Source organism: Ochlerotatus camptorhynchus, unplaced genomic scaffold, assembly GCF_037179485.1.
Source record: "Ochlerotatus camptorhynchus isolate MF236.1 unplaced genomic scaffold, CSIRO-AGI_Acam_v1.1 ptg000193l, whole genome shotgun sequence".
Taxonomy (NCBI): domain Eukaryota; kingdom Metazoa; phylum Arthropoda; class Insecta; order Diptera; family Culicidae; genus Ochlerotatus; species Ochlerotatus camptorhynchus.
Genome location: NW_027040683.1, coordinates 3,685,910 through 3,700,290, shown reverse-complemented (window position 1 = coordinate 3,700,290; position 14,381 = coordinate 3,685,910). Strand labels below are relative to the sequence as shown.

The window sequence follows — 14,381 nt, the reverse complement described above, 5'->3', positions numbered from 1 at the left end:
CTATTTAGAGATTCGTGTTTACAGTGCAGATCTCGGATATCCTGATTATTGAACATTTGCGATTTTATACACTTTGTTAGTTAGCTAGCTAGTTTTCTTTATTAAAAAGACTTTCAGCCTTTCGCTGGTCAGGTATACAGTTTGTAATATTTCCCGAGTTTTAAGTGAAATTTCTAGGAATGCAGTATATCACACAACAACATAAAGTAATGTTACTAACGGTATCCCACGCAACAGAAATCAAGCGATTCCCCCGAAGAACTCTAAAGAAAACTGAAACCATCACTAACCAGTCAACCCTCATTCAGTTCTGGTCACATTATGAATTCAAATTAGGTTTTAACAAATATAATGAATATGATTTATCAACATCCAAAAAAACAAGACGGAATTCCTCCGTCTCGTCTTGAGATCGACCTTTTCCGTAGCAGCAGCCATCAGAACGAACTTATCAACACCAAACATCTCCGAGATTGCCTCTGCAGGTGCAGGGACTGCACTGTCAAGAGACCCCGCAATCTCGTGCACCCACGACATTTATGGCCCAGTTATAAAGCTGCATATACTTCATTCCAGCTAATCAAATTCCAACAACTCGACTCTGACAGATAAAATAAATCTAATCTCGGCTCACTCACCTGCAAGATGTAACGAGAACAGTCGCCTATCGCATCCTGAGACTGCATTGTTGCTGCTGCTGTTGTTGTTCTTGTCGACGTTGAAATAGTTGTCCAGTGGCGTTGACACCACCGGTGGTAGTAACTGCTGCTGCTGTTAATAAATCCGTTTCAGTTGTTTCCAGCCAATCAGCCACGAACCAGGTTCCAGTCATTCTGGCACACTGGTTCCACCGTTTTGGGCCACGTGCAACATCAGAACCACTGGATATGGCCCGCTAAGCCCTTATGTTGCTGCGGTGACACCTTCGGTACGGTTTGGCATTCGGTGTATTTGGGTTTCTTCGCATGCACTTCACTTCCCTTCACCTCTGCTCCGCTGGGACGAAACTATTCTAGCGGGAGATTTATTCTTCGCTCCTTCGCTGAGATTCAGCATTTACAATACATGCACGTACACTGACAAACAGACACTCACTCTCTGCACAGGACAACCTTCAACTATTTGGGTTAGATTGGCATTTTTTGCATATTTCCCGCGATTAAAGCCCAAGATTAAGTGGCTCCCCCTGGCGCGTAACAACAGCTGCTAGAGCCAGATACACTCGCGCGCGCGCACACAAACACACACACATACGTACAAATTTGGCTCTCTTGTTGTTGTTGCGCTGGCAGCAACCAATATTTCAGCATTATTTACACATTCTTTCCATCGACATACTTCGACTTCGAGACTTCTTGTTGATTGCCGCTTTGCTTTTGATTACATTTTTCACTTCTCCTCAACAGACGGTATCCAAATTCTGCTGCTGCCTGCCTGCCTGCCCCAAGCCCCAGACAGATGATGTCTGTGTTTATCCTTTCTTCTTTGCCACTTTCGGCATTCGGTGGTATTCTCACCTACTTACTTTGGGTATTTCGTTTTCGTGACTTGATTGACTCTTCTATTGTGTAAACCGTATTTTTCTAATAATTCTTCTTCTCTTTTTCTTTTGACCATTTATCAACACTTTACAGGGAAATTCAGAAGACAATCGAATGAGGTCACACACTTCAGTCGTTGATGCCGGGATTTAAGGTTTTCTTTTATGCACACTGTTGCTGCGGTTGCACTGTATTCTACATGATCCAGATGGCGATTAATCCCTGAAATGAGATAAAAAATAAATCTGTTAATATTTATTGATTTTAACAAAATTTAGTGATGTTCAATTTCGATTCGATTAATCGAATATCAGCTCCGTTTTATCGAACATCACACATTAAGTAATCGACGTAATCCATTATGATATGATTTACTGACACGGTTCTTCTTCCTCCTTGTGACTATGACACTCGATCATCATAACTAAAGTCCGGTCCACTTAGAATCCGGACACTTGATTTATTCTATAGCAGCGCCGCTAGACAGCGATTAGTTTCGAAAGTACACGTGTTTCAGAGGTGAAAGTTTCGTCTCGATACTTGCATTATTATAACAGTTGTACTACACTCTCCTTTTTTTGTCGAGATTTGCACAGCCAACAGTTCGGCATTATATTTTACTGAGATCTCAGCAAACATGACATTTCCAATATTGAGCAACCAAACGTCACATTTGCTGAGATCTCGGCAAAATATGTTTGCCGGGAGCTAGGCTGTGCAAAACTCGGTAAAAACTGCCGAGATTCAGTAACGGCAGCTGAACTGGTAGGTCGATCATGTCACCAAAAAATATGATGCCAGCCAGAGTACTGTCCGGAGGATCCGTCTGCTAGCAGGTTACCTTCATTCCGTGCCTCCAAGTAACCAAACAGGACGATGAAGCAGAATCTAGTGGCCGACCACTAGAGGCGCTGCTATAGAATAAATAAAGTGTCCGGATTCTAAGTGGACCAGACTTTAATTTGCATCCATTGCACAGTGGTCCAGAAACATAAATTGTTTGTGTATAAATTAATAGTTTTAGGTACATAGTGTCTTGGGGAAAGTTTTTGCATTTATTTTGGTCAATCTTTATATGTACAAGACATTAGGGTGGACCATACAGTTGATGAGATTAAAATATCAACTTTTTAGTCATCGGAGATAGACCAGTGTAATGGAAACAATCTTCTATATCTAATGGTTCACGATTTATACTGATTTTTAATAAGTAACATAGGGTGGTCCCTAAAAAATCGTTTTTCAGGAGTAACTTTCTATACACTCATTTCTCGTAAAATACACTTTTTTATATATATTTTAGGCGCACGTTTTACCACTTCTTCTTCTTCTTTTTCTTCTTCTTCTTCGCATTTCAAGCTTATTGCGTGCTCTCAAACTTAGTGTTCTTGATATACTTCTACAGTTATTAATTGAGAGCATTCGATGCCTGTACCATTTTTGCATTATTATAATTGTGTGGTACAATCATACTCTATGCCCAGGGAAGTCGAGAAATTTTCCAACCCGAAATATTCCTAGACCGGACCGGGAATCTAAAGCAGCCACCTTCAGCATGGTCTTGCTTTGTAGCTGCGCCATAACCGACTGAGCTAAGGGAGGCTTCATTTTGTTGAAAAGTTTTAAACGATTTTCACTGAATAATACAAAATTTTCAAATGTATCAAACGGCTTCAGGATCACTGTCCAACGTTTCAATGTGTTTGGACGGAATTAACATCAAGAAGTGTTAGATTTTTAACAACATCTCAACAATTGGTGATCAATCGAACGGTTCGTTATACTATGACGAAAAGCAGACTTCACCTAGAACTGCTATTCTGGTTAATAAAACATTGAAATGCTACCCTATTACAGAATTCATCAAACGGGCCATCGTCGCAGTCATGGTTGAGGTACCAACCACCAAGGGAAAAACCGAGATTGTAGTTGCTTCGGCTTATTTTCCTGGTGATGCTCCTGAGGTACCTCCTCCTGAGATCGCCTCATTAGTCCAATATTGCAGAGAATACAACAAGTCGTTCATCATTGGCTGAGATGCAAATGCGCATCATACCGTGTGAGGTAGTACGGACATCAACAGTCGAGGTGAGTGCCTTTTGGAATTTCTCTCATCTTATAATATAGACATATGCAACAAAGGAAATGAACCTACTTGTTCAAATGCCATTAGACAGGAAGTTTTAGACTTGACATTTTGCAACACTGCAATTTCTGAGAAGATTCGAAATTGCCGTGTGTCAGATGAAATCTCACTTTCTGATCATAAACACATTATGTTTGAATGGAGTGGAGGTGATTTACCACCTTCTGCTTTTAGAGATCCTAAGAAAAACAAACTGGGATCAATATGCACAGTGCTTAGATTCAGATATAATTACCAACGGTGTAAAGATTGATTCTATCCAACAATTGGAATCATTTTCTGAAAAGGTAAACGAAAGAATTATAAATTCCTACAACAGTAGCTGTCCTATCAAACGGTAGTCTTCTAACAGGGATGTGCCGTGGTGGAATTTGAAATTGGAACGCCTTCGGAAAGTTTCACGTAAGATGTTCAATAAGGCGAAAATCACTTCTGATTGGACTCAAGATAAGAAAACCCTGTCTGAATATAATAATGAAATACGGAAATTTAAGAGGCGATCTTGGATTCAAATGTGTGAAAATATAAACAGTACTCCTATAGTCGCGAGATTATAGAAAACTCTTGCAAAAAACCATACGATTGAACTTGGTAATCTTAAATGTAATGATGGAGGTTTTACCAAATCTCCCTCTGAAACTTTAAATTTAATGATCGAAACACATTTTCCAGGTTCGCTATTGTATGTGAAATCAGATATTTCTGATTCTGTTGGTGAAATATGTTCTATAGAGACCTCGCCAGTGTTTCAGAGAACAGAAAACACCATACCAGATATAGCTGATGAAATTTCACAATTGCCGGAGTGGAGAATGCTGTGAGATCTTTTCAGAAGCAATGCTGATTTCGTCTCTAACTAAGATTTATAAGACGAGTTTAAGATTAAACTACCCGCATAAACAATAACCATAAGAACCTAACCACCAATTCGGGATATCATCCCAACTTTATGTGGGATAGTCGTACCATCTATGAAATCGTTAGAGTATGGTACCCGTTTATTAGGGTACATTCCATCAAAATGGAGATTGGTAAGAGTTTTATTCATAGTGAAAAACGGGAGGCGTGATAAAACGCAGCCAAAAGCATTTAGGCCTAATTAGTCTCTCATCAATTTTACTGAAGATTATGGAAAAGGTGTTGAATGCCTTCATCAATTCAACTTACATGTTAACGCATCCAATGTTTAATTTTCAGTTTGCGTATCAATCTGGAAAATCAACAGTTACTGCCCTCCATACTTTGGTAACTAAAATCGAAAAATCACTTTCAGTTAAAGAAATCGCACTTTGTTCTTTCTTGGATATTGAAGGAGCTTTTGACCACGCATCCTATTCTTCTATGGTAGACGCCATGAAGAAAAGGAACTTCGACACGCACATCGTCAACTGGATTCATACTCTTGAAAAAAGAAAAGTCACTTCTGGGCTGGGAAGCTCATCTATAACAGTAAAGGCAACGAAAGGCTGTCCTCAAGGAGGAGTCCTCTCACCACTAATGTGGTCTTTAGTTGTAGATGATCTTCTAAGAAGCCTAGAGGCGAATGGTTTCGAAGTTGTGGGCTTTGCGGATGATATAGTCATCGTAGTTAGAGGAAAGTTTGACGTTATCATTTCAGAAAGAATGTAACAAGCTCTAAAGTTTACCAAATCTTGGTGTATTAAGGGGGGCCTAAACATTATTCCGTCAAAAGTTCCTGTTACTAGAAAGAGGCAGTTCAACCTTAAGGAGTTCAAGCATGGAGGAGAACAGATTCATCTTAGTGAACAGGTCAAATACCTAGGAGTTATATTGGATGCCAAGTTGAATTGGAATGCTCAGATTGATTCTGTGATCAACAAAGCAACTAGTGCCCTGTGGTTATGCTCCAAAACTGTTGATAGAAAATGGGGTTTGAAACGAACAATGACAATGTGGATTTCTTTTCCGTCCAAAAGTAACTTATGCTTCGTTAGTGTGGTGGCCAAAAACGAAAGTGGCTACCGCACCGAGGAAGCTGGCAAAACTACAACGTCTAGCATGCATTGCTATAACGGGTGCGATGCGCAGCACCCCATCAAAAGCGTTAGATGCAATTCTCAATCTACTGCCCTTGCATGAATACGTGCAACTAGAAGCGGAAAGAAGTGCTTTAAGGCTCAAAAGGTCTAAAAAAAGTCATACCTGGTGACCTGGTTGATCACCTAAGCATTTTACAATACTTCCAAAGAGGGCCAGTGATGAGTATGAATGGAGACTGGATGAAACCAGAGGACAATTATGACACTCCCTTCAACGTATGTGAAATGTTGCGGTCGGATATGGAAGTCTGTATTTTTTCTGACAGTTAAGCAGCACTAAAAGCGCTTCGTGTTTACAAATGTACATCAAAGATTGTCTGGGAATGTATTCTCTTGTTGCGACAGCTGTGCAACCAGAACTCTGTAAACTTATATTGGGTTCCTGGACACTGTGGCATTTAAGGGAATACGATCTCGCAAAATTAGGTTCCAATTCACCGTTCATTGGCCCAGAACCATACTGTGGAATATCAAACTGTACGGTAAAAATGGAACTCAAACGCTGGGAAGAACAAAGGGTGATGGCCAACTGGATGGCCGTCACGAAGTGCAACCAGTCGAAAAGATTTATAACTCCAAATGTAACACATACCAAAAAGCTCTTGGAGCTCAATAAACGGGCTCTTAGTATATACACTGGCCTAGTAACTGGGCACTCTCCGAGTAGATATCATTTGAAGAACATTGGTCGGGTTCAGAGCGATATTTGCCGTTTCTGTAGCATAGAACGTGAAACCTCGGAATATCTGCTCTGCAGTCTAAATTTCAATATTCACTTAATTTATCGCGAACTATGGTTTTGATTATAGTTTACTTTAAGCTTAGGGTGGCCATCTTACTCCGTCGTGCCCTACTACCAGTTTTACATGTAAGAGCGTAGTTGCTGAGAGGATAAAAAAAACAACAGAACTAGCAACTGTGGACATGGAAAATTAACAAAATTTCACCTAAATCTATTTCGGTGCAGCCAATTGTTAAGTTTCAATTTACATCTAAATTGGAGTTACAATTAGGGCACTTTTGGACTCATTAGAATCAGAAGGTATTGCGAGTTTTATTCTTACTTTCGGATTATTGTTTTCACTGTTTATATGAATGAAGTGAAAACAAGTGAATCATTTATTTTAGAAACCGCATAAGTTACATTTATTTTTTAGAAAACGACCTATAAGCAGTTTTTGAATGCGCTTAGGTTAAGGTGCCAAGCCTACCATTAATGTCAGAAAACAGCAAAGTTTTTGGTTTTACATAGTTGAAGATGCTAATTTCAAATAACAGACTGAAGTGGAAATTTGTATACGATGGATGAGAAGATGAAAGTATAGAGTTTATAATACACACTGCAGTGTGAAAATTGTATATAGAGAGTAGAAAGCGAGCAAGGACAACTTTTAGGAAGGTACAAATCGGGTTGATCATCTCTCTATACCAAACTCCCCCGTTGGAGAGGGATGGTGGGGGGTATCCCTCCTCCCACCGCCACCACTGAAAAAAAGAGATGATCACCACTTGCTCATGTACCGACGATGTGTTTGAAACAGTTCTATCGATTGTACCGCACTCAAGTTGTTATCTGTATTCCAAACCTACGACTGGATGCCTCCCTTCAGATAACAACTTGAGTGCGGTACAATCGATAGAACTGTTTCAAACACATCGTCGGTACATGAGCAGTAGACTGATGCAAAATTTGAAATTTTCGCTCCACAGTGCTTAAACGGTTCCAAATTGGATCCTGCTTAGCCTCCCAAAATTTTAACTACATTAGTAAGAAACTGACTTGGCACAAACCATTTCAAGTTTATATGGGAAAACTTATGTTTTTGTTCATATCTATCTAAAAATTCACCACATCACTATGCTTTTAAAAATGACAGCAGTGAAAATTTCAAATTTTGCATCAGTCTAATGAGCAGGTCAGTGATCATCTCTTTTTGCGAGCGGGACCTTGCTTAGCTCAGTTGGTAAAGGCTCAGCTACAAAGCAAGACCATGCTGGAGGTGGCTGGGTTCGATTCCCGGTCTGGTCTAGGAAAAATTTCTCGGCTTCCCTGGGCAAATAGAGAATGATTGTACTTGCCACACAAATTATACTAATGCAAAAATGGTACAGGCATCGAAAGCTCTCAATTAATACATGTGGAAGTGCATCTAGAACACTAAGTTGAGAGCACCCAATAAGCTAATATGCGATATTCAATAAGCTTGAAATTCGAAGAAGAAGAATAAGAAGAAGAAAATCTTCAACTATGTAAATCGTGTTAACTTCACGCAGAAGTAATACAAACAAATAGTTAAAGAAATTTTTGGATTTTGACGTAGGGACTACGTCTGTGATTTTTATATGGAAGTACACTTTGTGAAAACCGAAAATGGAACATGTAACAAAATTATGAAAGACTTTGAGCGTTAATAACTCAGCTGCCCCTGGTCCAATTTCAATAATTTTATCACCAATCGATCAGAAATATGTCGACGCATTTACCATTTTAAAATGTCACTATTGAAAATTGCACGAGTGTGCAACTGTTTCTATGATAGTTAAAATTATCACCGGCTGCCTGCGAAAAGCGATTTCCCTAACACAGATTTCACAGTTGAATTCCATTCGGTCTCAGCAAACGGTGTTTATTCAATCACCTTGGGTGAGTGGTGGTGCTCTTCAGTACGCAACGAAAGGCTCCCCGTAGGCAGCTAGCTATCAAGGCTGCCCTCAACCGCTGATTCAGTTCCAATCACCGTGTCCGGTGGTGGAGTCCGGTCGTCGGCATCAGCAGCAGCAGCAGTGCTTCCGGCGCGTGGCGTTGAACATTGTTCTCCAGTACACAACGAAAGGCTGCCTGCAAGCAGCGACTTGCAGCCCACATGAGCATCCATAGAAGGAGGAAGAGGCCGTACCGCTATTGATCGGAATCAGTAGCTCTTCTTGAGTCACTGTGGGCCATCTATGCCAAGCGCGTCACCCTCATTCCAAACAACATATATCTCACCAGCCTCATCTGTGTTTAACACCCTAATAGCTCAGCACTACTCAACCATTACGACAAAACCGTCCACCATAAATAAAGAGTATTTTCTGGACATCTGTCAAGGTCATCAATCGGATGTCAGTTCCCATATCAAGATAGAGTTGGAATTAGGGTTTAACAGCTTTTGTAAACAAAGACTTCTTTCGATGATGTCTTGAAAGTCAAGGCTCGCCCACGCAGATCAACATCACCATCAGGTAGGGTGACTTTCCCCGACGGCAATGTTGGTTTGCGTGGGCTTGCCTTGAATTTCTAAAAATCGTCGAGAGAAGTCATTGTTTACAAAAGCTGTTACGCCTAATTCTAGCTCTACCTAGATATGTTTAAATCTAACATACCATGTATTTTAAGGCAACATTGGGGGTGCAATTTAAAAAAACCAAAGTTGGTCGCGGCATGAAAGTGGTCTGATTTTGATCCAGCGATGATGGATTTTAATTCTTAACACGCCAATCGATAGGAATTTTTCCTACGAATCAGTTAAAATTAAGACTTTATTATTTTTCAAATTGTCACTATTGAAAATTGCATGAATGTGCAACTGTTGCTATGATAATTAAAATTATCACCGATTGCCTGTGAAAAGCGATTTCTGTAACACAGATTTCAAAGTTGAATTCCATCCGGTCTCACCAAACGGTGTTTATTCAATCACCGCGTGGTGAGTGGTGGTGTTCTCCAGTACACAACGAAAGGGTGCCTGCAAGCTATGAGCTGCAGCCGACATGAGCATCCATAGAAAGAGGAAGAAGCCGCACCTCAAATTTTAAACTTTTTTGAATACTGAAACATCCTTCCAGAATAATCTTGAAGTTCGCATTTAAATTATTCTGATAAAGGTTGATGCATATATTATGTCACGCTCTAAGGGGGGAGGGGGGGGGTCTAAGATTTTGTGACAAGCAATGCATTATGTATAGGATCACGATAGAGGGGGAGGGGGTAATTTTTTGCTCGATTTAGCGTGACATAATTAATGCATGGGCCCTAATTCACTTTGATCTCACCTTGAAATTATATTGAAATTCTATTCGAGATGCCCTTGAAGTTATCCTCGGAATTTCCTTAAAACTCTTCGCATAATTCCTTTTGAATTTTATTCTCAAAATTCGATTCCCTTGGTATTTTTTACAATCGCCATGCATTTTTCCACAGAGCTACTTAAAAAATATCTCTGAAATCACATAATTTACTTGGAGTTTTAGTCCAAACTCTCTTACAGTTCATCTTTAGAATTCATTCTGAAATCTGTTCAAAGTTGCATTGGAATTGTTTTTATAAATGTCTTGACATTTTTCTTATTTTTCTTGACGAAAGGGCGAAGTACATATTTTCACGATTTGTCATCGAAATTCACGGGTTTTTCCCGGTGACTTAAAATTCCCGGCTTTTTCCCGATTTCCCGATTCACTGACACCCTGGTCACTCTGAGGGAAGTCTTATAGCTTTGACTAACTCGACTGTCTGGCTCTCCCCCTGTTAAGTGTTATCACCGAGCTTGCTCTGCTCCACTGTCGAGCGGGGATTGATAGTGGATGCGATTTGACAGAAGCATTTTGGAACGACGAAGAGCTCTTCTCACTACACTGTGCAGTGTCCGGACAATAATTTGCGGTGGTAGGAGAGATTTAACTAGCTATAGTTGCCTCTTTCTTACCAACGCAACGATCCCTTTCCGCTGGTCCTCCTTTCCCTCTACTCTAACGTTATCTGCTAGCTCCGACCAGCTTGATTTAGGATTGGGCGTTCTTGGATCGATTCTTTTTCCACGAAAAAATCCAAAAATTTATTTTTTCTTTCGATTTTTTCGATCTTTAAAAAAAAATTGGTGTTAAGTTTTTTAAGTGTATTTACATCGAAAAAAGGATGTACTCTCAGCCCAGACTGCGTGGTAAATTTAACGAACATAACGTGAACATCAGCATTGCTCCCTATGTTATGAGTTCGTCGGTGTTATTAACTGGATTACAATGACGTTACTATTTGCGTTTCCAATATTTACGAATACAGCAACATTTGAAGGTTTGCGTTTTCACTTGATAAAAGTGCGAATTTTCTTCTAATCGTCTTGGTGTCTTCAGTGCACCTATTCCTTATAATAAGGAAGCAATAAGTGCTCCAGAGACAAGGAGGGAATCGTGCATTTTATCACACTTTTTGAATTTTTGGAACTGTCCTGTTGCAGATGCAATCACCAATATTATCCGGACTGAAAAATCTATAAAAAAAATATCAATTCACAATGTATTATATAATTGTTAATTATGCATAAACTCTCATATGTCATACACATTTTACTGCTATAATACATATATGCTTACACAATACTTTTCAACTCGATAAGAAATTCTCTAAATATTTTCTTATCAGAATGCTCGTTTGGCTCACAGTTTCACAGTTCTCGCTGCTCGATTGGCTCAAAATGGGCGCTTCCGCGAATCTCTATATATAGGATTACTATCTGGTACCAACTGATGGTGGAAGTGATTTGGCAGACGCTTTTGTTGGTGAACATTTCGGCTGCTCTTCTTCTTGCACTATCATGGTGTAATCAGTTTTCACCGAGCTCCGATCAGATCGACCGTTTTGCCAGAAAGCGCTGTGGAAGGCAAATTTGCGCAGCAAACAGGAAAGTGATGTCCGTGCGAGAGTATATAGATTCATCTCATCCGTCCGCTCTTCTGAATAGTTCGCGAAAAATTCCTATTTTGTTCGTTAAATTTCTTAATTATTTAACTATTTCCACAATTTGTACTATACACCAAAAAATTGCTGGATAAATTCTCCGTTGAATAACATATTGCATGACATATTTCCCATTAATGGTTTTGGGAAATATGCGTTTGAAAACTTCCCCCATTTTCGTTACATGCCTCATTTTCGATTTTGTAATGTGACCCCCAGTATAGTAAAGAAAGACATAGTTCTACGTCAATTTTTTTTTTCAAGTGAAATTTATTTGTTTTGTTGTGTTTTGAAAACTATCGTACTGAGATTTTTCTTGACTACATTTTTGAATTCAGCTCTTTAGTATGGAGCACTACTAAAGTGCAAAGCATAAATACGAAATTTGAATGCACAATGTATTCAAATACGTGTTAAACGTGGTAATCCGACACTTTCTGGACTGAAAATAACTACATTATAGAGGTTTACATTAGCGGAGAGGAATTTCATTATACATTGTTTAAAAACTACGCAGAACAGTGTGAACAGTTGAAAATTTAGGACAAAAAAAATATGTTTCTGGATTTTCAATTTAACAAAGGCATTCCCGACTTTTCCAACAATTTTTTTCGGTGATTCTCGATTCCAGACTTTCTTCTCACCCTGATAATATTACACGAGAAAGGCACGTATCACCGGTAAGTGTATTATTCAGATTTTTAACAAAATGAATTAAATTCAACGAAAAATGCTTTTTTTTTTTATTTTTCTTAATCGAATTCGAAGACTAAATATGTTGACTTTGAAATAACACTATCGCCATCTATCGACTACACTTTACAGAAAGAATTTTTTTTTAGCTGTCGCGTAATTTCCTGTCGTTAAATTTTGAGCTAAAGTTGGCATAAACGTCGAAATTTCTTACAAGCTTGTGTACAATATTACAGATTTATGCCATGCAAATTTAGGCACAATAAATTTACATGAAATATCGTATAAAATTACATTAAATCTAGCGTTAATACCGTGTACGCTATGTATCGCAGAAATTTACATGAATTTTTCATACAGTATGTGTGATGGTATTCAAACGTTTAACTCCATGGCAGCTGACTATGCACGCCACCGGTGGCCACATTACCAACTAGTAAACATTTAAATCAATCGTTTGAGTAACGATGGACGACATGCGGAGTGTTATGTCTGTTCGTCTGTCCTACATCTATCCTTTATCGACCGGTGGCTGTTTAATCCGTTTAGTGATATTTTCCACTCTCCATATTGCAGAAACAAAGCGCATCAAAATAGATCCTACACAGTTGTCTTGCAGTAGAGCACATACATATACACACGCAATCTCATGATTGTGCTTTTTCTTTAAATCGAAATGTATGGTAGCAGCAAAAAAAAATGGTAAAGAGGAAGCAACTTCAATGTTTCTTTTCATGTTCGGTGTTCGCTCTCTACACTCAACAACGCGGTCGAAAGTAGGTATGTATATTCGCATATAGGTCAGTTCAGTACGCAAAACTGATGGGCGGCCGGCAAAATGTGCTCTATCATATCGGTTGGACTGTTGGTTGGTTGGTTGGTCGGTAGCTACTACTCTTTGATGGATTTTAGCCTAGATTTGGAGTGGTTTTGGAACGTGCCGATCGATCGCGTCCCAAATCGATATCTCTTTCACTTTGCTTAGGGGGTACTACTGTGTACGATTATTCAAAGAATGATTGAGTTATGTCTTAGACTCAGCGCGAAACAGTTCTTCAAAGGGTGCTGGAAGCGATTCACGAGATGATGAAGTTTCTAGGTCTTCTTTTGCGTGGATCAAGCGAACCACAGTCATCTGTGAGCGACGACAGCTAAATGGTTTTCATATACTTTCAATGCCAACTCTCCAACGTTCCAACTCTTCAAACATGAGTGTGGGGATCATCTGCTGACTGCAAACGCTAAATATGGCGCTCTGCCTGTACGTACGGTCCTTCAGCAGCACCAGCTGCTGCTGCTGCGGCTGTGGCATGGAGTGATGGTCTGTTTATGAACTGTGAAGCACATGCAGGGAAACACGAAACGCGACTGGAAATTATTAGAAAATGGCCAACTGCAGTGGGGGAGAAACAGGCGCAGCAATCCCCCTAGCAGAGCATTGTGGGCTTTGGTTTAAACTTTAAGAATTTAAAGCGGTACTTTTCATGAAGGTTTATGGAAGGCTCAATAACCTTCTTAAGGGGAAGCTTACCGGCCCGAAAATAAAAAAAATATTTTCGGTACATTTTTATTTCTTTAAAAATATTGGGAAAAAATATCAAAAATCAAAGCAAATCAGTTTGTTCCTTAGATTTTTGTCAAAAATTACATGTAAAATTTTTTTCTATCTCATCATGAAAAAAAAAATTGGACTCTCAGCAAAACCGAAAAGTCGATGTTTTGTGGTTTTTTGAGTCCAACTTTATGCCATAATGACTTATAAAAAATGTTTTTGCACGTGAATTTTCTTTGAAAAATTAAAAAATATGTGATTTTCTTAGAATTTTGATATCTTTTTCCAATATTTTTAGAAAAATCAAAACGTAATTATTTTTTTCGGAGCGGTGAGCTATCTTGTAAGACATCTTTAGATCGATTGGGACCTTCCGAAAACAGAATCTCTTCCATAAACCAAACGCAATTCCTTTCCTAAAAACATTCAAGAACCATACCAAACTGGAAAGATACACGGAGGAAGTTGGGGGAGTCTCGTCAACATCATCCGACAAACCGCAGAGAAAAGAAGTAAAACAAAACGGACCAAAAAGAAGTAAATACTGAGGCAGACTGAAATGGGAAAGGAAGTAGAGACCCAACCGACACAGACATATGAGAAAAGGAAAACGAAATAAGAGGTCCCATGCAATGATGCGGTGATGATGACGATGCAGTAGAGCGGAGGAGGAGGA

General features: G+C 39.3%; 1 protein-coding gene across 2 annotated transcripts in view; it reads right to left on the bottom strand.

The window, feature by feature from the left end:
• LOC135702474 (unconventional myosin-IXb-like) overlaps positions 1-14,381 on the bottom strand; it is a 286,641-nt gene that overhangs the window by 231,365 nt on the left and 40,895 nt on the right. For both annotated transcript variants that reach the window (XM_065223513.1, XM_065223514.1), the window contains exon 2: positions 639-1,763. In XM_065223513.1, coding sequence (XP_065079585.1) covers positions 639-686 — 48 coding nt within the window. In that variant the 5' untranslated portion in view covers positions 687-1,763. The remainder of the gene's footprint in view (positions 1-638; positions 1,764-14,381) is intronic.